At 35.4% G+C, this 22,560-nt stretch overlaps 1 protein-coding gene across 4 annotated transcripts in view; it reads right to left on the bottom strand.

Moving 5' to 3' along the window:
• DACH1 (dachshund family transcription factor 1) overlaps positions 1-22,560 on the bottom strand; it is a 372,242-nt gene that overhangs the window by 169,196 nt on the left and 180,486 nt on the right. For all 4 annotated transcript variants that reach the window (XM_054163025.1, XM_054163024.1, XM_054163026.1 and 1 more), the window contains exon 3: positions 7,491-7,652. In XM_054163025.1, coding sequence (XP_054019000.1) covers positions 7,491-7,652 — 162 coding nt within the window. The remainder of the gene's footprint in view (positions 1-7,490; positions 7,653-22,560) is intronic.

The following is a 22,560-nucleotide window of genomic DNA, read 5'->3' as shown; positions in this document are numbered from 1 at the left end:
TGGAGTTTTTAAGAAATTTCACAGTATGCCATTTGCTACATACACAGGTTTTATTTAAGAAAAGGGTCTTACAGTAGATATCTGACTAATGCTTTTCCTCATCACCTAGAGAAACTCCAAAAATGCTTCCCTTGAACTTATATTCATGACAGGCAGCCATTGTATGCGTGTGAATACAGCTTTAGACTCCAGAAAGTAGACTTATTTGCCTGTTTGTTTGTTTCCTCCAGGATATCCTGATTAAACAACATTTTCTAGGATTTATCTTTATCAAGATACCTGTAAGACCAAAGGGAGATGTTGTCCAGTCCATATCATTCTGGAACAGACACAGCTAGTTATTTACGAAAAATGATTAGGTGGGTTGGATTGGTTGATAGGTTGGACGCGATGATCTTGAAGGTCTCTTCCAACCTGGTCTATTCTATTCTATTCTATTCTATTCTATTCTATTCTATTCTATTCAGCAAGATAAGGTCTGTAATAAACTTACATTTCTAAATATAGTCCACCCACAGCATAACTTTTAAGTATATTTCCTGGTGATGATAAAAAGCTATTAAACAAAACTGAATAAAAGCTTAACAATTTCATTATTTTCATACAAGGCACTGCTAAAAAGGAAAATGGCCATAACAATAAGCAAGTATTTTGGAAAAAAAAAAAAAACACAAACAAACCAACAAACACATCTAAGATTAAATTATCCAACTATTTATCCGATTAGGATTATCTTGCATGAAACAAGAAACAAATTAAATGTGATCAAACAACATAAATATCCTTTTGTTTTGGTTTGGTTTTTATTTTTTCTGACAAGTTAGGCTTAATAATTTAGATTTTTTTCCATTAACTTGATAGAGCTTCATTGTAGGCCCAAAGCACAAATGGCATGCAGGAAGAATTTGCTTCTGCAGTGTTACAAGCCTGTTCTCTCAGTATGGCTCATAGGTAAAATTACTCTTTTCACAAGTGATATACCTATACAATCAGAGCAAACTTGTGAGTATATTTTTATTTAAATAGTTTTCTGGGTGAATACCTAAACTTCTCACACGCTGTTTCTGAAAAGTAGGTTTTCAGTTTGTTTTTTCTTTTCCGTTTCACTGTCTCTCAGGCACTATTTTACCACTACTCTGTCACTGCCTCAGAATAGACCTGTTAACTCTTTCAAACTGTGAGATTCATGCATTTAACTTTCTTTGCATAACTACAATTCCGTGGTCGCACGACTAAGCACTTGTAAGGTGCAATTTATCTAACCTATTTTTGCCATGTACTTTCGGATAAGATGGATCACTCCTACAATTGTAGAGTCTAAGATGACTAAGTCAGATGCAAATGCCTATGTTTTTTCCAATGAATCCCGCAGTGAGGATTTAATCTAGATGCGAGACTCTTTGTTGTAACACAACTAACTGTCCAACATCAAATGCTGAATCTTTGCTAATAAGTCCCTTAGTTTACTAACTGGTGTTCAGACTGCAACATCCAATTCGTTGCCTTGTTTAACAAATTCAACAATTACAATTAGAGGCTAGGGAAGTAGATCTCTGGAAAACATATCCTCACTTAATACACTAACATTACATTTTAGCTATGACATTCAGGATTTTTTTTTCCCATCCCGCTATGAATATGAGAAGAATTCCAAAACAAAGTTTAGTGGCCTCATTATAACCAAATTATATCTCTCTGGTATTCTGTGCACTCCTGAAGCACAGTTTTGTGAAAGCTGTTCTTTAGTTTGAAAAGCAATGTGCTCAGCATAGCACATTTGTCCTTAAGGCTGTATGATTATGCCTTTGCTAGCACCTAGGCAACACTTTTCATCCACAAATTTCAAAGAAGTTTACAGAAGTAGATATATGTCACTGACAAGCATTTGTCTTTTGTCCCATGATATCAAAGTTGTATTCATGACCATGTCATTAAAAGAAGTGCTACATATCACACAATAAACTCTGAAATATTGAAAATAATCTTTCTATACTGAAGTTATTGTTTATCTTACTTTCATTTTTACAAGTGAGTATTTTCAGAAAGGAAGCACATCCATCCACTTAGGAATATACAAATACAGTTTATGCTAAGAGAAAAATGCATATTAATAAAAGCACTAAAGTAAAGAAAAAAAATAATAAATCTGTGTTTAATCTATTAAACAATAGAAAAATTCTTATGAACTAGTGATACTGTCATTGAACTGGAGAGAGTTTGAGAACAAGCTTGCTCTGGCTTTTTCACCCTATGATTTGGAATCTGCTCACAGTACTGCCAGCTTAACCAAAAAGGATTAACTCTCATATCCAACTGAGAACACAGATAATTCTCAGTAATTGGTAAAAAATGAAGATGAATGGGGCTGAGAGATAAGGAGCAATTAGCTCATCAGCAGTTACAGCTGTGCACTCAATCCGGATCCATCTCTTGAGTCTCGGCCCCTTTTAAAGAACCCGAGCAGAATAAGCACAGGACACCCCCTCCCAAAAAACTGCTGTACCTGCCCATCATTCTTTTCTCTTTCATTTTATTTCCATGCTATACAAAGACACCTGTCATAGCATTCTCTGTAAATTACAACCTCTCCCAGGACCTGTATCTACAGCCAATTTTCTTTTACACTTAAAAAAAAAAAAAAAAAAAAGAGAAAGAAAACAAACACACCCAAAAAAGCCACCCCCCAAAAAAAACCTCAAAACCCAACCAAATAAAAAAAAAACAGAAACCAAATGACTACTGTAGACACTCTTAAGTTCCCTGTCAATCGTTTCATTATAGCAGCATCATCTGTTTGAAAATATAAGCAATTCCCTCATCTAATTATAGGGAGGATTTGAGGTTCATTAACATTGCCAAGGCAGAGAATCAGATGTGCAACCGCAGAGCTGTGCTCAGTGGCCTGCATTCTCTGTTTCCTTTTATTTGCTTTTTCAAGGTCTCCAAGACTTTTTCCTAAAACCATAAAAGTAATTCTTTCCTTCAAAATAGATACGTGTGTTTAGACAAAGGAAATGACTGTATTTTGTACTGTTCTATTATTGGGCAAGGTCACTGGAGAAAAATAATTTCACCTAAATCATTTTATCTCTGATTCTGGATGAAAAGAAAAACAAAGAATAATAGTATGCAGGCAACGGTTACTTTTGAACAACAGATCACAGGAAACCTTGTATTTGTCTCACAATTTAAAATATTGCAAAGTAATGCAGATGAATAGGAAACCTAACATGCCAAGAAAGCCTCTTAATTTTCAACACACTTTGTGGTTGTTTATGGATTAACGTGCTAGCCAAGTGTAAAATGTTGCCTCGTATTTCCTAACTGTGTTTAGAAACAGAACACCAAAGTCTTCGTGATTGCTTCACTTCCTCAAAGAAATAATAGCTTGCTTTTTTTTTTGCCTTTTTTTTGTATTAATGTAGTTTAAACAATGACATTTTCTTGGGACATCTGTTTTGAGATCACATTTTGAATAGATATGAACTCATTTCCTACTAAGCAAGTAATTTACTATTGTTGATAGTTGTTTACAAGTTTTATGAGTCAGATTTTAGCAAGTGGCAAAGGTCTTTACAAATCTTTTGAATATTCCCTAAAGTCTATGTATACATAGTGCTTGCATTATATATAATGTTTGGGAAGCAAAAGTATAGGGACCGTTCTTCACTTCCTACCAAGTTATAGATAGCAAAGCCTAGCTCACAGAAATAGCTTTAAACATATTTACTTTCAAAGGCTTCTATATTTGCTGCTGCAGGTTAATGAAGTATGATAGCAGGGTAGTAAGTACTTAAGCAGCAAGGAAATAATTGAGCTGCTCTACCTATCTGTAACTTCGGAGTGTAAGGCAGTAAACATACAACTGATTCTAATATAATCTTAAGATGTTAATATGACAAATAACAAAGCCTCTTCAATGAAATTTAAAGTTTGACCTTGTCACTCTCCTTTTGTTTTGCAATTAAAAATAAAACAAAAATAAAAACAAAAAAAAGCACACAGCATAATCTTTTGTGTTTGCTGCCATAGGGAATTATATTTTAATACATTTTATTTAAATAAATTATTTATCTATCCTGCATGTTGTATATAGAATTGCCACTAAAAAGAACCCAGGACATTTTTCCTTCTTATCTGCAATGTAGCTCATATCAGCCAAGCTGTCACAAGACAGTACTTGATATAAACAAGAGATTGCAAAGACATCTCAGTAATCAATATTAGGATGGCTACAGTATGGAAGCCCCAACCACTGCATATCATTTGTCTCAGCATCTATTTCTATGACCAAATGAAGCATTAATTCAAATCATAAATCTATGGTGATTTAAATCTGGGAATGAGCACCTGCCTGCTTTAATGATTTATTTTGTACATTTCAGTAAGCAGGAGATTTGTCCATATGAACTGACAGGTCACCTTCAGATGCCAGTAGCAGAATGTTTATCACCATGCAGACTAGCATCTCATCTTAGCAAGTAAATATTAAACTAAAAGAATCCAATTGATTGTGGATGGGGGAGAAAGGCGTTGCAGCCATATATTTTACTCAGTGCGCTAATACCTCACTCTCATTCCTCTGTAATTTCTTCTTTCTCTTTTTTTTTTTCCTCTCTCTTCCCTCCTACCCCCCACCCCAAATGATAATTCTGGTGAGAGGATGCAAGCTCAAGGTTACTATACAAAACAGAGGGATATAAATTAATTACTTATTAGTATCATTGGCTTCCTTTAACCCTCTTCACTCACCAACCTTTCTGGCCATGCCATTGCTTCAAAGGACCAAATTAATACATTTGTGTAATACTCTGTAAAATTATACAATGTTCATCTACCAAAATGGTTCACAGTAAGCATCTGTTTAAAGCTAAAAAACAAGGTAATTCAGAAGCAAACCCAACAATTCAACCAATGAGACCATATTTTATTTATCTTCATTTACAAGGGTATTGGAACGGCCTAGGATCAATCCACATACACTAATACATGATAATGCCTGCTACATATGGATAAGATGTATTAGTTAAACTTTTAGCCTGTTGGTTCGCTTCTTTGTTCCTTTTCAGGTTGGTCAGACACACAAGATAGTTTGAAATATAAACAAATCTCAGGTTATTTTCTTTAGGTTTGTCCCTTCCTCGTGTCAACATTCACTGACATATTTCAAATTCACGCTTAACAAGGCATAATGTAAAATATTGAAGGTATACGGACTTGATAATATTTATGTGAAAAGACATAAATACCTGAAAAAATGCAAGGGGGGGGAACCTCATATACCTACTACAAAGCAACACCTTGGAAATATGATTTCTTGTCAAGTTAATAAAATATGTTAATTTTAAAAAATGCAACTAATAAGTAGAGAATTAACTCTTTATGAACCTAATAATACCCTGGCATTAGTAACAGTAGGAATCACTTCTCTGATTCCATAGACATAATCGGCACTGGAGACAGGACAGGGGTCACTATAAAACAAACAAGTAAATGCAAACTATTTTTGAGAAAACCTCTATAGGAAGAATATAACGCACAGACAAGCACACTGGTTTTCCAGAGCCATTCCTCATGGAGCAGACACCACTGGAATGCTATTTGCTCTACTTAAAAGAGATGTTTTTTTCTGAAAAAAATTAACTCAGTTCTTCATTCAGTCAAACCAGGAAATTAAGTGAAGCTAACAAGTTAGGGGGCTGAGAAGAAATTTTGACAATGACAATAAATAAGCTTCCTTCATTAACTTTGCTCTACTAAAATAACTAGAATGTATTTACTTAAAGAGCTGTGTAAGAGCATATTAGTTAATTAAATTATGTCTCAAATTATGATTTTTTTTATTCTGAGGAAATTCAGATATTCCCTCCATCCACTCTCCTACAGATACTTCACGTGATTAAGATGTTGATTACTTGTTAAGTTGCCTGTTTCTGTGGATGAGCAAGTGGTTTGTCACTGGAGCTGCCATGCAGAATAGCATTTCCATAATCCAGTATTTGAACATTTTATTTCACTTAATGCATTCAACTGAGTCAGAAATTCAAATCTAAAATAGCTTCTAGTTCTAGTACAGACCCTATCCTCCCAGTTTGCATTTCACATTTCACTTTCATTACTTCACTTTTTTTTTTTTCCCAGTATGCTAGGGAGCACCTGGTCCTTCCTAGCTTCTATCTCCTCCTCACAGATTTCAAAGACACCTGCTCTCTGTCCCCTTTTGTTTTCTCTCCAAGGGGACAATCTTTCCATTAATATTCTAGTGACCACACATGTTGGTATCTGAGTACTAACACACTCACATAAGACTATTTTCTTCACTACCACAGAAGGAGTTTTTAAGCCTTTCTTTAAAAAGAAAACAAAAAAATCTGTTCACCTCCTTATGCAGTAGTGCATACATATTGTTGGTATTTAGAACAGCATGTGCCTAGGTGAACCAGTTCTTTGAACTGCAATTCACATTATTTCTAAATCATAGCTTACCAATGCCTACTGAACTGTACAGAAATGCTGTTCACAAACACATTTATGTTAAGGCTATTACATAACTCTCTAAGACTCGCTTCAAATGCATTTAGAGGTGAAAAACAAAAAAATAAACAAAACAAAACCAACCAAACAAAAAAAAATCCCTGTCTTAAGCTATTTTATTCCAGTATACACCAACCTTGCCTACAGTCTTCTGAATGTACCTCTTTGTCATTGAATTTCTGTTGCTGAGTTAATACTGTCTCAACATGATAAAAGGAGCCAATACAATGAAATGGCATAACAAAACATTTTACAGCAGACACACACAGATGATTAAAGATTTAATCAACAACAACAAAAAGTTATTCCAGCTTTGAAGTATGCTTTAGCAAAACAAATTGTCCAAACAAATGAATAAAGTATACTGAAACAATTCTTTTTTGAGAAAGAAAAAGAGGTGCTGATGGCTGCTTAAGAAATGGAAAAACCTGTTAACTACATTTTAAGAATGTGTTTATTAAAATAAAATATGATAGGAACTGTAGAGTATGGCAATAATTTATTGTGTATGTATGTTTTCCTTTTGTCACAGGGCACATGAAAGTATGAAATATTTTGCTTTCAAGCTTGTGTTCTGAATTACCTAAAGTCGATACCCAGCACACTGAGCAGGAGACATTGTTAAATTTCACTCTGACACCATCATCTGTCACCCCACCTGTACTTTGAAAAATGAACTCTAAGCAATCAAACCACTTTCTTTCATGGAAAATATTAACTGGAGTCTGCAAAAGTAACCTGCAAAGGAGAGAATGTTTTTGTAATAGTAACAACAATGCTGAACACTAGCGTAAAGGTCAAAAACAAAATAAAACTAAAAACAGTAAGAAAAGGAAAACAAATATGCAGCTTTTTACACCGAATCAAGGACTTCAGAAGAAAGCCCAGAAGGATCACTATATTAATAAAATGTCAGAGCATTATGGACACATAACAATGGCATTTCTGAGACTTACCAACACTTGAATTCAGATCTCCATTTTCAGAGTCTGCTCCATGCTGGTTATTATTTGCATGATAGTTGGACATAGCTTCCAATTTAATTTTTTTCACTTTCATTGCTTCTGCTATGGCGGCATTGGTGGCAGCTGCTGCTGCTGCGGCGGCTGCTGTCAGGCCTGTAAAACAGTATCATCAAAATTTAATATACATTTTTCTATGGTCTCTCATTATTGTATGGACTAAGACTGTTATTCCTCCTTCATATTTGCTTCACAATGAATAGCAATCACTGTGGAATATTATTCCTCTTGTTAGATTTGAAAAGCCATCAACTTCTTCAAGTAAAATGTTTCACGCCACATTTAGAAAGTTACTCCTATACATCAAAGTGAGTTGTAAGTTGGTATCCAGTAAATGAAGTCATAACACAACAAAACTCACTGCAGTTGTAAATAAATTCTTTAAGGAATCTGAATGAGCTTCGGAATCGTGTCTTAAGTGTCTGGCTATAACAACAGGTGAACATGTACGTAATTGTAGATTTCAAATGTTCAACATGCTAATGAAAACAGAAAAAAACAGGTCTATAATTTCTATTTGTGAGTACCATATGAAAGAACTCTGACATTCATCTCTCATTTCACACATAACAGCAAGAAGATATGGTCATGTTAGGAAGCACTTTTAGGAGAAAGGTTAGCAATGCAGAACATTAGTAAAATACTTATTTTACTTTGCCCAAGATTCAAAGTATTAAGGTATTTACCAATGAGAAGAGGAATGATTAAATCCATTTAATCCCAATCCCAAAACTACCTTCAGGCAATCCAAGTGCTCTTCCTACCAAAACAAATTTCCACCATCCAGTCATTTAAAAGAATGTTCTACAAAAACGAGAAAATTTCTCTTGTCAAAAGTAATTAGAAAAACAGTCCAGTAATGCCTTCAAAACTCGTAATTAGATACAGCCTTTAATCAAAGTCACAAGCATAAGTTTTTGCCCTTTTCCCTGAGGCAGGATAATTCTTCGGCAGTATCTAAATCGCACTGCGACCCACTCAGATCTCTTTCCCCTAGCCCGGGTGGTAGCTAAGAGAAGTCAGTGTCAAAACTTCGTAAGAGCTACCTACACCACATGACTGACCCAGGGGCCAGACATGGAAATTAAAGAGAATTAATGTAAGAAATGAAAGAGAAGGCATAAACCCAGGTAAATGTTATGCAATCTCAGGCATCACCCTGTTACGCCACAAGAGAAAAACAGCCTCCATCATTTTGAATCAAAATTCTTGCCCTGACTGTGGAGAAGGCTTGAAAAAGCTCAGTGTAATTAGTTTAAAGGTGGCTGCCTGTCTGATTTTCAGCTACTCTGAGAGGTGTGAAGTGTCTTATGGATCTCAAGAGGAATTAACTCCACAACTTACTATTCTAATGGGCCAAGGCTGCTGCCCAGCATAGGAGGAGTGCAATTTAGCAGGAAAGACTGAATAATCCCTGGCTGCTGAGATAAATATTGCTACCAACACTGTTTCCAAGGGCCTCCTGTTGTCTCCTTTGACTGCTTAACTGGAAAAAGAGTTCAGTCTTGCTATGTTTTCAGCTAGTGATGGGAAGGGACAAAGGCAAAATCCAGTGGGGAGAAGGCATAAAGTAAATGGACATCAGGAAAGCAATGAGGTGCCATAAGAGATGCCTTTGAATATATTTGGGAGCGACTCAAGGTTGCTTTCCCTTCTTGATTTGCATGACAGCATAAAGATTAGCAAACATTACCAGCCTCCCAACCCTCCTCACAGGCTGACTTCTCACACTTCCAAGTGCAATGAGAATTACCAAGTATGTGATAATTACATTCTGCATAGGCAGATCAATATTATTTAGAAAACTGCTATTTCAGGTAGAAGCAAAAGCCAAACATCAAATCAGAAGGTGAATAAATTTAAAGCTTTAATTTTATTTTAGCTTCTGCTACTACTGCAAATTGTACATGTTCTGATCTTAAGAAGGTATTGACAATAACATGGATTGCTTCCAATGATATTTTTAACATAGAGGAAGGATATGAAGTTACATGTTATACAAATTTGGTTACAGTCCCTAAGTCAGGCCACAGAAAAAGGGATGGTGCACCTCTGAACTTTACTTTGCATCCTGTGTTCATTAAGCAATACAATAATCTATACTTCCTTTTTTTTATATACATCTCTCACAAGCTAAAACTAGCATCTATTAAGAACAATCCTTTGGAGGAATACAATATAGCCAATGAATACAACAGCAAGCCTCAAAGTTTTAGCTGTGACTGAACTTCCAGATGAGCAGTTTTTAATTATCAGTATCCACATATCAGTGTAAATACCTTATCAAAAAGACACTGGACACAGGACTTGTGAGCTCCACAATAGTATGTCTCACCAGGCTAATGAGCTGGTTACAGAAGAGCTAAAAATCAAATTCTCTTCCATTACAAAATCTGCAAAACAGTATGCTTCAGTGCTTCCCTCCAAAGCAGGCCATAATGCTTCTCTTGAGAGGAAGCCATAGGGACTGGGAAACAGAAACACAGATTGCTTAGTTCTGTATTATGATTTTCACAAGATAATGCTTGTGATAATAAATGATCATTTGAAAAAGCAGAAATTAAACTACTAATTTCATTGCTTCTCTCACACAACCACGTAAGTGACTGAAATGATTACTTTGCCATACAGCAATTAATTTAAACTGAAATGCATGTCTCATATAAGCACCGGTGTAAGAGGGAGGAGGGGGGGAAGTGAATGAGGAATAATCCTCAGAGTTATGGCTTAATGCTATTCCTCACAGTAATTCTAGCTTACAGAGAAGTTCCTGCATTACAGTTACTTTTTCCTATCACTTGACCGCCATGTTACAGCAAATAAGTGGCAGGGAAGGTCCCAAGACAGTTACTAGAGCCACTTGCATTATAATCACTGGTGCACTGAGGTGTACTGTGCTATGGTACAAGACAAAACCTCCTCTCTAGCACAAAGTCTGACTTATCTCACTAGCAAAGGCAGCCAAATATATTCTAAGCATAAGAAGTTACTACAGTGCTACCTATCTGTATGCATGTATGCTGCAGTGTGATGGTTTAACCCACCCATACCAACAATATGAACCCTGTAAGAACTTTAAATTTACGTACAGGCATATAACTTGGCTAAATACTTGCGATTTTTTTTTATATTTTAGCTTGTTGTTCAAATAAGCTTTTTGACCTAAACATTATTTAATATCACTGTACTCTTAAAAAAGTAGCCAAGAAATTGCCAAGGTGCACACTTTTCTACAGAACCAAAAATTTATCTTCAAATATGAGATAACCGGAAATCATCTATAGAGGCAACTTAAATGGAAGAAATTAGGATCACACCAAACAGCCACGTAGATGTTTTTTATTCTTTACAAATATTTCTCTGAACAGTTAAAAAGTATCCCAGCCAAAATATTCAATGCATTAAAGTCAATGGTAGTTGTCATTAATATTCTGAAATTGATAAGTTGTTTATGTCTGGCATTCTTCCTGCTGATTATGCAGTGAGACAGGCAGCTTTATAAATATCTCATCACTCCATCGTCACACAAATTTCATCGACAGTGCTCATGCACAGCTATTAGCAATATGAATCTAACCATTACAAGAGGAAAGAAAATCGAACATGTGGCATTAATACGCAGTCCTGGTTCCTAACCATCTGATAGGCAGATGGTGTAAAGCGGATTCTCCAGCTGAAATGAAGGGGCACATCATTTAAAACCTTGTTTGCATTCTAACTGATATCAGTGCCATATTGATATACATGATACATCATGGCAGTATTTGAACAATCTAGTTTGTTTCAGTCATAAATGTTTACAGCCTTGTTTTTTATCTTTAGAAGCATGTTCTGAAGAGCGTATTTTTAATTTATGAAAGCTATTGTTTACTTCTGTTGAACCAGAAGATTAGCGAAGAGCAGGAATATTAAATTACCACAGCCACAGCAGTATAACTAAGATGGATGAATAAAGTACTGTTTTTCAATAAAAGATGTTAGTAAAGGAATTAAAAAATTAGCCTAGACATTTTATGCATTAAATACATTTATTCGTTTAAACCTTACAGCTTTTTTCCCATGTGACATACTTAGAACTTTAATGCTTTATAAAGCTATTCATTTAAATCTCTTACTGCATGCAATTAATCTTGTCCAACAATTTAATTCAAAAAGAAAAACATCAGAAAGTAAAGTTCAATTCAACCGCCACGCTCCTGAAGTAATCTCCGGATTGCTGACAGCTCCTATAGACTCATCAGCAAAAGTTTGTTCAAGGTGTCTTGTAGGAGCTGTATGAATTCGAATTACAGCTCAATTGAAAGCTCTCCAAGCCCTAGTAGGAACTCAGGAACAAGCAGAACACCAGAAGAAAGTGCAAATGATCCTTTCCTACAAAGACTTTCTCTCTTCTGTCACTAGATTACTTTGGCCTGTTTGGTGTGTTTGTAGCTGTTAATTATGTTAATAAAGTTGCAGCCTGCTGCCTCTGCCAAATACAATCATAAGCTTTCTACTGCCAAGTTCTAGTCTAATTTACACCCATGCAACTCTACTGAAGTCAGAATTTCATGGGTGAGAATGAGACCAGAAGTATGCCCAGTATGTGTGGTCTCTAATGCTGAAAACTGAGTGAATGAAATGGAAAACAATGTGAAAAAAACCTATAGCATCCTCAGAAAACAATTCTGCCCTGAAAGCAAAATGCCTGCGAGAGCTGTCATACATTATGCCAGATTTTCCAAATGTGTATGAATTACGGGTGGGCACTAAATTATATACAGGTTTTCTGCCTTCCAACAAATACTGCCTTCAGAAAGAACTCTTAAAACTTTCAGTTGTCAAGGCATGAGCAGCTTATAACACATCTTATTTGTGAAGGAGAAAAGAAAAGAGAGTGCAACATTTTCAGTCTCAAATGTGTCACAAAATACATATTTCTGCACCTTATTCCCAAACTTGATTGTGAGATGACCTATAAAAGTATCTAGGTAACTGATCTTAATTCAGTTATAACTATGCCTAATAGTAATTGTAGTACTTAATAATTATTCCAATAAATAACTAATAACATTTCCAAGCTTCCCTTTATATATGCCAGGAACAGGCTGCCCAGGGAGGTTGTGGAGTCTCCCTCTCTGGAGATACTCAGTACTTGCCTGGATGTGTTCCCATGTAATCTGATGTGGGTGATACTGCTCTAGCAGGGGGCTTGGACTACATGATCTTTCAAGGTCACTTCCAGCCCCTGAAATTTTGTGATTCTGTGATATATATTTATGAGAATATTAAAAATCCAGTAATAAATAGACATATTTTCACAACCTTTTTCTTTAGGACTCTATATTTGCCAACACAGAACAGGCAGAATAAGCCAAAATAAGACTGACAGCAGTATGTTACATTCAATTTCATTTATTTGCTAGAAAGTTTATTCTTCAGAAATGCTTTTATTCATTTAATGGGAGGAGTTCAAAATCTCATCTAAATTCTGACAGAACTACTTTCATTATCTCCAATTAATGCTTAAGATTTTTTCTTATGGTTTATTTCAATGGTACTGTCTTGAAAATAATTCATGTCTTTTCTTGACTTAATTCCCTTTTTCATACTTTAGTTCTTACTTGGGCAAAATTCTTACTAAAATCTGGAAAACTGTCTGAGAAAGAAAGGCAGAGTTACCTGCTAGGACTTGACCTCGATCACTGTAGATTATTGAACTGAAACGGGTTTCAGGTACAAGTTTTTCTTAGCTTATTACACTGCTGCCCAGTTATTTCAAAAGAAATAGGATCCTAACCTTAGTCTCTGATCTAATGGGTGTTTTATATAGTGTGATACATAAAACAAGAAGAGGAAAGCAATCTGCAGGGGGACAGAGGTCTGATTACATAGACTGGATTGCGGAAAGGGGAACTTCAGACTATATCATAATGGTCTGCTAAAAATACCTAGTTTCATTAATAGCATTCTTTACATAAAATGTAGGCCTGGAATCTCTCACTTATCCAGAAGTTTTAGTTCCGTTAAGATGCCTGCATTGGTCCCTTACAACAATATTGGTATACTCTAAAAATTTCATTACCTGTTATTCTGAGTTAATCACAAAATTCTTGTCTGGCTCTTCTAGATGTATTTTCCTACTCAACTTTCATGATTCATCATAAATTGCTTATGTGGATCATTTTTTAACATCTTTAAAAGGGTAATTATTGAAAGAGTCATGTAATGAAAAGTGAAATAAGTAATTGCACTTTAAATATTGTTAAAGAAAGAATACTTAGAAAAAATCATCTGAGGGAACCGTTTTAGACTGGTGCAACTAAAATGAAATTGCCGGTCTTGAAGTGGGAGAAAACCAGTGTATGTGAGGCTCAAACCATCTGTTGTTCATCACTCTAATCAGGCCTTTTCCTGTAAGTACTCCTAAATTGCAATATGAATTTTGAAGTCTGGGTATTGTATTTAAAATAAACAAGCAAAAAGCTATATTTCTACAGCAATCTTCAAATCTAAAAATCTTTGTACTTACAATGTGTCTTTGCAATTACCACAGTTGCAGAAACAAAACACTGACCTAGAAAGTAGTGTTCTCCTGTTTTGTAAATAAAACTTTGGTTTTGAATGAGAGCTACTGGCAGGTTCAGCGTTGATGAAAAAGATTTTGCAACTGAAATTATTTTATTGCTAATATGGAACTGATGGACTTACAGTCCATGAAGTTGTTCTTTATTGTGGATTTATTCCTTTGTACTGAAGAGTAAGAAGTGAAATCAGGCAGCGCATTTCAAATGCCACAAGAAATTACTAACTGTTATAGCTTAACACAGTTTTGTGATCTGTAAATTTATTATTGGCTTGGTGCAACTGTGACAGAATTAAACAATGTATACTGCAGAACTGCCTGGCTATATTGTACTTCTCAACAACAGTTTAAAATCTTACTGGAATGCATACAGCATCACTACAATACAATTAGGAGAGAACATTCTTTCTTAAACAACAGTCATCTTTTCAAAAGCAATAGATTCTCAGTTCTCATTCAGTCTGCTGCATTATTCATTTCATGTGCAACCTCACGCTGGACCATAAATTGTTACTTTATCTAATCAAAGGCGACTTAACTCCACAGAAGGTCAAAGGTTTAATTTTGTGAAGTATTATCTTACACTATGAGTTTAACGGAAAAATAGAAGAAGAAAAACAGCCAAGAAACTGGTAATAAATGAACCTTTATTGCCTGAGGCATTGGCCTAGTTAATAAACTTTCATTGAAGGTTTCTTTCAACTGTTATGGACAATGAGGTAAAAAAAATCTTAAATTACAGCCATGTGTGACTTTTAAAGCAAGCATTCTTTTTTATCTCAACCTCCCCAGCTTAGGAAAAAGACAAAGAGATTGTCTTCAATTTCTTAACCAAAAATGTATGCTTCTAAACAGATGAAAAACTGCAGATCAAGCCTTTTTAAAAGCAGAGGTCAGCTTTGAACAATATAAAAAAATACTTTTCCTTAAATGTTGAATCTTGATCCACAATATCTTCAAGCAAATAGCATATAATTCCAAAAACAAAAAGTGTGTGGGAAGAGAAAATGTATACACTAACAATATATTATCCTAACTGACTTTCTGGTTTACATTTGCATTTCTAGAACGCAATAATTGCTCTTGTTTAATAGAATGACACTTTCTGCAAACAGAAGTTCCTTTCTTCTTTTCATATACATTATCTCTTGTTCTCACAACACTGTTCTTGCTGTTACAAGAAATTAAAAGGCTGAACATAATGGCAGTTACTGGTAGTTATTGGTGTTTCACAATTTTTTCTTGATTTAACATTCTTAGATTTGACTAACTGCAACGTCTTTTATTGACATATTCCTTGAGCCCAGTTTAGAGTAGTGCGACTCAGTTTTTAAGCTATATAGTCAAAAACAATAAGAAAATCATCAGTACTTAATAAACCCCTAGTCTTTTGGTCTAATTTATAACTAGACAGACACAATTAATTAGTTGTAACACTGCTACAATTCAAAAATACTGAAAGGGCATGTTCATGCCTGTAACAGCAGCAATGTAGCCAAATACTTATAATCTTTCAACCAGGAGCAACTTTTGTCATTTTTTTTTTTAAAACCTAATCCACAGCTTGACACAGATCCCAGGGTACACAATTCTTTGATTGAAGTAATATCTAAACACTATTAAGGCAGCCTCATGGCCATGTGGAAGTACGTCTCCCTACAACTTCCAAGCTCAGCTCTGCAAACCAAATTGCCCAATTCTTTCCAATAGACTTTCCAATAGACTGCTGTAGTCCAAATGCCTAATCACGCATGTGAAAATTTAACTTATGCACATATAGAAATATTTTGAGGCACCAGAGCAAGTTCAGAATAAAAAAAGATTTTAGGTGTGGACCACAGTGCTGCAATTTTAGCTTTACAGCCTCCTGGAGAGATGGATGTGCCTGCAGAGGGACCCGTTCTCTGCACTGAGTTCACCATACTGAAATAACAGACCACTGGTATTTATTTACACAGTGTGGTATCAAAGCCTTTGTGGACTTTAGGGCTTTCCTCCCATAGTAACATTTTTGCCCAAAGAAAGAAAGATTAGATTCTCACCTTCAGTGCATAGGAATAGTCAGCTACAGACTTATTTCAGGCTCCTTCCTTCCCCAAGAAATGAAAACAGCATTATTTCTACTCATGTAAAGAGAAGGAAAGAAATGTGGGGCTTTAGCTGCACACAATTGCCTTTGCTAACTAAGATGAAATATTGTCATAGCTGTTCATTCTTGTATCTTCCGTAGACCTTTAAAATATAAACAACTATTTCAAGACACTTTAAGGGAAGTTTTCAAAGGACTACTCATTAACAGTATAAGAATGTATAAATACAAATAAGAGTATCTTTAAAGAACAATTTGGACTCTGTCATATTTACCTTTAAAGTAAATATTTTTCTCCAGTTCCCCAAGAAGGACACAGATACCTTTACATTACAACATATGCTGACAAATACTATTATAATTTTCTGTCTGCCTCTCTGCATTTGCAGGGTGCAAAGCAGGTTACACCAAGCATTATAATGACAGAAGTCAGTGTAAGGCTGTAAAAATTCTAAGAAATCCTATGGTTATTTCAAGGCATAAACACCATTGTTTTAACACAGATAGCTGAGTAAGAGAATTTTCACATTAAAAATTGCAGAGAATTCACCTGTAAGGGTTAGGAGAGTCTCCTTCTCCATCCCTCTATTCACTTGAAGTGTTATAACTTCAAGAGCTTCACTGTGGCTTGGGGGCTCTTTTTTTCTCGCTCGCTTTTTTTTTTTTTCTCTTTTCTTTTTTAAATTTCGTTAGATCCATTATGCATTACACTGTGCCAGAGGCAAGGCATGGAGCTAAATGTACTATTACAGCACAGTGATAGCAGAGTATTGTACTGTGATGATCAGAACTGTGATACTGTACAAAGTAGCTGTGATAATGACTTACAGGGAACAGTGTGTAGTCCTGTTTTCAGATGAAAGGGCAGTCAATTCTCATAGATGGTCCACTCACCTAGATGCTCTACTTCTTGCACCCTGAGTACTGACCACAGCACTAGACAAATCATGTTGTGATGGCCTCTTACATTTGAAAGAACTCGTATTTCTTCCCATTACAAACTGTGGTAGGACAGTGGGATGACGTGCACTTGCATCTTGTCCCAGCACTCAATCAATGAATACTAAATAATTACCCCAAATTGAGGGAGTTCTCTCAAGAATAGTAGTGTTACCACAAAGTAACATCACTGGTACTCAATAAGACTGTTAATGCTGTTACAGGAAAAAACATGTTATTTATAATGTATACATCATTATTGTATTTGGCTGTAATACAAAACCAAACATGCAGTAACCTTTCTACAGTTCCTACCCTATTGAGATAACTGCAGCCTATATTATGAAATCCTGCAGCCATATGTAAATTCAGATTTACATACATGACAATACATGCTCCCAAAAGGCATAATCTTTGAAGCTGACAGCTGAACAGTACCAGCGTCTACCTCAGTATGGGGATGCAAGCATAAGGGGATCCCAACACTGATTTGGCAGAAACTTAAATCTTCATCACATCATGTGTAAAAAAATAGCACTGTATATACATTCTTAATAATACTGCATCTCTCCAGTTATTGGTGTCCATCAATAGACAAAATACAATGACAACAGTTATTTCACAGATTCCCCATTTTGTAGGGAGACCTAGATTATAATCTGCAGCAGATAATGTAATTAATCTTTTCTTCAGATATTAATGAACAGGCTATCAAAAGATTAGGATTTGCACAAATCTCTATTACTGGAAATGACTTTCCTCTACCTTGTCAACATTCACACAGTTCAGATGGGATGTGTGTTTTATAATTTCTTATTTCTCGAGGTTATGACTTTCTTATCACTTTTAAATTCCAAATTCTAAATTTCTTTGGTATTTTATACACACTCCTTGACTCAACACTGTAACTTCTAGACTAAAATTTTGAGTGTGAATCATTTGAAAAAATGGAACAGGAGAATTGCTATTGCTTTATCTTAGAAATGAGAACATCACTCTAGTGATTTGATGTCAATTTTGAAATCACTTTGGAAGTCACTCAGATAGTTAATAAGATTACAAGTATAAAGTGTTGATGATAACCAACATTTGGCACTACACAGCCCAAAGAGCTTGGTGGCCATATCCCAAAGTGAAGAACATACTTCCTCTGGAATATTTGAAGTGGACTGCTAACATGTAGAACTCTAAACCCCTTCTGTTATGTGTAAAAAGGAGGAGCAATTCCTTACACTGAATTGCTGAGTTTCTGTAAAATTGAGTTCTTGATCACTATTTCAGACAGGTTAAAACACATGCTCAGTTTTGGAAAGGCAGGAACTACTTTTTAAAAGAACGCAGAATTACTGCTAGATTTCATTTTGTGATGAACTTAGAGACCGTAAAATTAAGGCATGTTTTCTGCCAGTTTCTGAGACATTTCTAGCATTCTCTTTGTTTGATCTGTTCTTTAATTGGATGTTTTAGTTCATGTACTGTATTTCTTTGCCAAGCTTGAAAAAGAGTAGTTCCTCCATCTATCAAAACAGATTTCCAATGGCAGTAACAGGCCACAGGAGAACTGTGTTTTATCTACATTGCATGCTAACCAATGGGTGGCACACAGTGAGTTGTCACATAATAAGGGCAGAGGAATCCACATGATTTTGTCCTTCCAGAAACAGTAATTTAATGAAGATGTCCTATAATCTGCAGAGACATTTATATATGCACAATGTAGTATTGTGATCAAACTTGGAAGAGTGTACATGCATTTGTATTTACATTTTTCTCTCTTCTGCTGACATTCTGCCCTTCTGAACTACAGAAAACACGTTTCAAAAGTGGCAATATGGTATTGTCTCAACTGACTATGTTTTTTAAGAAAAATATTTACAAGTTCTGTTTTTTTTTTTTTAATTCTCACATGTTTTGTAAGAAAGCTTACACAGCAGGAAAACTTCAGTGAAATTCAGTGAAATGTTCTGCGTTCATTGGAAACTGCTACCGTTCAAGCATAAGTGATTGATATTCCTCATATGAAAGAGGATGAAATACAAAATGAGTTACACAACAGCTTCAATGCATAGAAGAAAGATTGCCTCCTATGATGTTGATGATCCAGACATTTTGGATGGAGTCTACTTCCAATCTCCTAAATAAATGGTTTGTTGACATTTCTACACCAAACTAACAGAATGCCAGAATGCAAACAGATGACCAGCAGGTCAAGAGAGGTGTTTCTCTCCCTCTTCTCTCATGACATCCTACCATGGTATCCTACATCCATCTCTGAAATCTGCAGTGCATGAAAGCCATGGACCGGTTATAAAAGCTCTAGAGATGACCCAAGGGCTAAACACTTCTCTTATGAGGAAAGGCTGAGAGAGTTGGTGTTGTTCAGCCTGGAAAAGACAAGGCTCCAGGAAGACTTTATTGAAGCCACTCTATACTTAAAGGAGGCTTACTAGGAAAAATTGAGACTTTTTACCAAGGTTTGTAGTGACAGGACAAGGGGCAATGGCTTTAAACTGAAAAAGACTAGATTTAGATTGGATATAAGGAAGAAATCTTTTATAATGAGGATGGTGAGACCCTGGAACAGATTGCCCAGAGAATCTGTGGATGCCTCATCACAGTGGACAAGTGTTTAAGGCCAAGTCGAATGGGGCTTTCAGCAAACTGACCTAGTGAAAGATGTCCTTGCCCATGGCAGGGAGGATGGAATTGATGACCTTTAAGGACCTCTTCCAGCCCAAATAATTCTATGATTCTATTAAATATCAACTTTATGAACAGGAACAAATATTTTTGCATTCAAGTATAGCACCATCTCACCTCAATTATTGCACCCTTTTAACCACCATTTTTATTTCAAGCTACCATGTAAACATACCAAAAAATTACACTTTAGCCCAATTCTAAGCTCCTACACTCACTCCCCAAAGCAGTCCTTCGCTAGCATAGTGTTCCACACAAGCGTGAACAGAACAAAAAATTTGCAGAATGCTACTAAACACCTCACCATGTACTCTACTTTCTTTACCTCATCCTGCGTTCATAGAAAAGACCCAGATATAAAATTATGGAAGATGGTTTTTCTAGCAGTAGGATCTGGCTTTTTGACAAATTCTATAAACAGTTACTTTGGCAGCTTTAGAGATGCCCCTAGGTCAGTCACTTGGTTAGACAGCTGATGGCCTGTCTGATTCTCCTGTCTGCCATTTTCTTATGATTTATCTCCAGTTAGTCGTAAATTGAATCAAAAAAGATCATTACTCCACACCTACAAGACCTCTGTTTAACCGCATGTGCCACACATCCCTCCCACAGCAATCCTTAGTTTGCAGCAAGAAGAATCTTGAAAGAGATGTTGAAAGAAAATATCTGAATAAAATCGGAATGCTTTTGAAGTAGTTAACCCTTTAATTTAAAAATTGCTCTAACAAAAGAATAGAAGAAATTAGCTGCTTTTGAATTTTAATTCTTATATTACCAGAAAGTATCAGATATGTCACCCACATTTTAATTTTATTCCCCTCTACCTATTAGATGGAGATAATACTTCCATACCTTACAGAAGGATTTTTAATATAAATCACCCAAGTGTTGTACAAAGCTATAAAAATGAAAAGAAAGTGCCAAGCATGTATTAATATTGTTATAAGCCCTAATTCTATCTCTATAAAGAGATAACTTGCCTAAGAAGTGAAGGCAGCAGTTCAGTGTAATGCGCACATGGGCAAAAATCCACAAAAGAACTATCAAAGTGAAACACTGCTTTCAAATTTAGCATGTACCTTAAATGATCACAAAAAACTTTTCAGTTCAAAAGGCATTGATGGAGGAATTGTGGACAAATACTTAGTATTTTTCTTAGTTTAGCTGGAGTGTTTTTCTTAAAACCATCAAATTACCAAGTAAAAGATTTTTTGATCAATTCAAAATTCAAGTTAGATCAGTTGTGAACGTAAGGAAAAACTTTTTCACTGTGAGAGTGACAGAACACTGAAACAGGCTGCCCAGAAAGGTTGTGGAGTTTCCTTCTCTGGAGACATTCAAAACCCACCTTGACTTGCTCCTGTGTGACCCACTCTAGGTGATCCTGCTCTGGCAGGGAGGTTGGACTAGATGATCTTTCAGGGTGCCGTCCAGCCCCTAACATTCTGTGACTCTGTGTCTTTCTTAAAACCATCAAATTACCAGATAAAAGATTTTTTTTTATCAATTACAAATTCAAGTTAGGACATGATCAATTCAAATTCTGATGCAGGGAGAAAATAGGACCAATGGTTGGGCAATTTTCAAAATAAAAGATCACAACACTTCTCAATTTGTGATTATTCGTCCAAGAATCTGAACTCTGTGAAAGCTACTCAGGCCTTCATTAAAATAAAATAAAGTTTTAAAAATCTCCATCCCTCTGTTACTACCTGAGCTAGTTAAATGTGAAATGTACTCCTAAACCACTGACAACCACAAGAGGGAATATAATGATTTTACCTTATGTTTGTAAAATGTGAGTACTTAATTTTTTGTTGACTGTAAAGGAAGTTGTATTCTGAAAAACAGGATATTAAGGATTAGAAAATATACTTCAAATCTAATTGTACCATAAAGCCATCAGATATTTTACAAAATGTCCTGAAAATAAAGAGGAACAGTATGATTATCTAATAATCTTTCCACCCTTTACAGACAGGAAAAAACAGGTGTGTATTTGAGAACTACTAAAACAGGTTACCTGTTCAAGGATACAGTAGGAAAAGACATCATTCTTTATCTCTGTATTAATTTTGAGTTAAGAACATATTTTCTAAAAGCACATTCTCAACTTTGTTTCTAATCCAAAATGAAGTATGCACAGGGGAAAAAAGAGGGGGGGAAAAAATCAATGTTTGTTCAAAACAGAGAAGTATTAACGTTGGAGAAAATGCTCATGTAAAGTTCTGTCTAGCATAAGTTAATTCATTAAAGCCTTATGTGAACAACAGCCTCTTCAGCTGTTGATGTATTTTTCCAGATTGATTCAGCAACTCAGTCCTGGCACAGACTTTTTCCTCTAAAATAACTTTATGGATAGAATCCAAGAACTATAGAAACTATCTAATTAAGTTTAAGTGAAAACTATGTATTTCTATTTGTTAAAGTCAAGTACTGCAGGCCACATGGTAACACTCCAAAGAATATTTTCTTTGAAATACTGCTGCTGATTTGAAATATGCAGGTATCTTTCTGGTTTTTGAGTTTCATTGGTAGCCAAACAGACTTCAGAGCAAGCTCAGCACTGCCTTAAAACATATTTACTTTTTTTTTTTTAACATAGAATTATTTCTATTCCAAATTGTTAAAATATGGCAACAGAAAGTAATTAAAAAGTCAATGTATTGGTTCTAGTTTCCGGAGTATCATCCATGTATCATCTAGTATCA

This window comes from Dryobates pubescens, chromosome 7 (assembly GCF_014839835.1).
Source record: "Dryobates pubescens isolate bDryPub1 chromosome 7, bDryPub1.pri, whole genome shotgun sequence".
Lineage (NCBI taxonomy): Eukaryota > Metazoa > Chordata > Aves > Piciformes > Picidae > Dryobates > Dryobates pubescens.
Note: the sequence above shows the minus strand (reverse complement) of the source record. Positions and strands in the feature narration are given on the sequence as shown.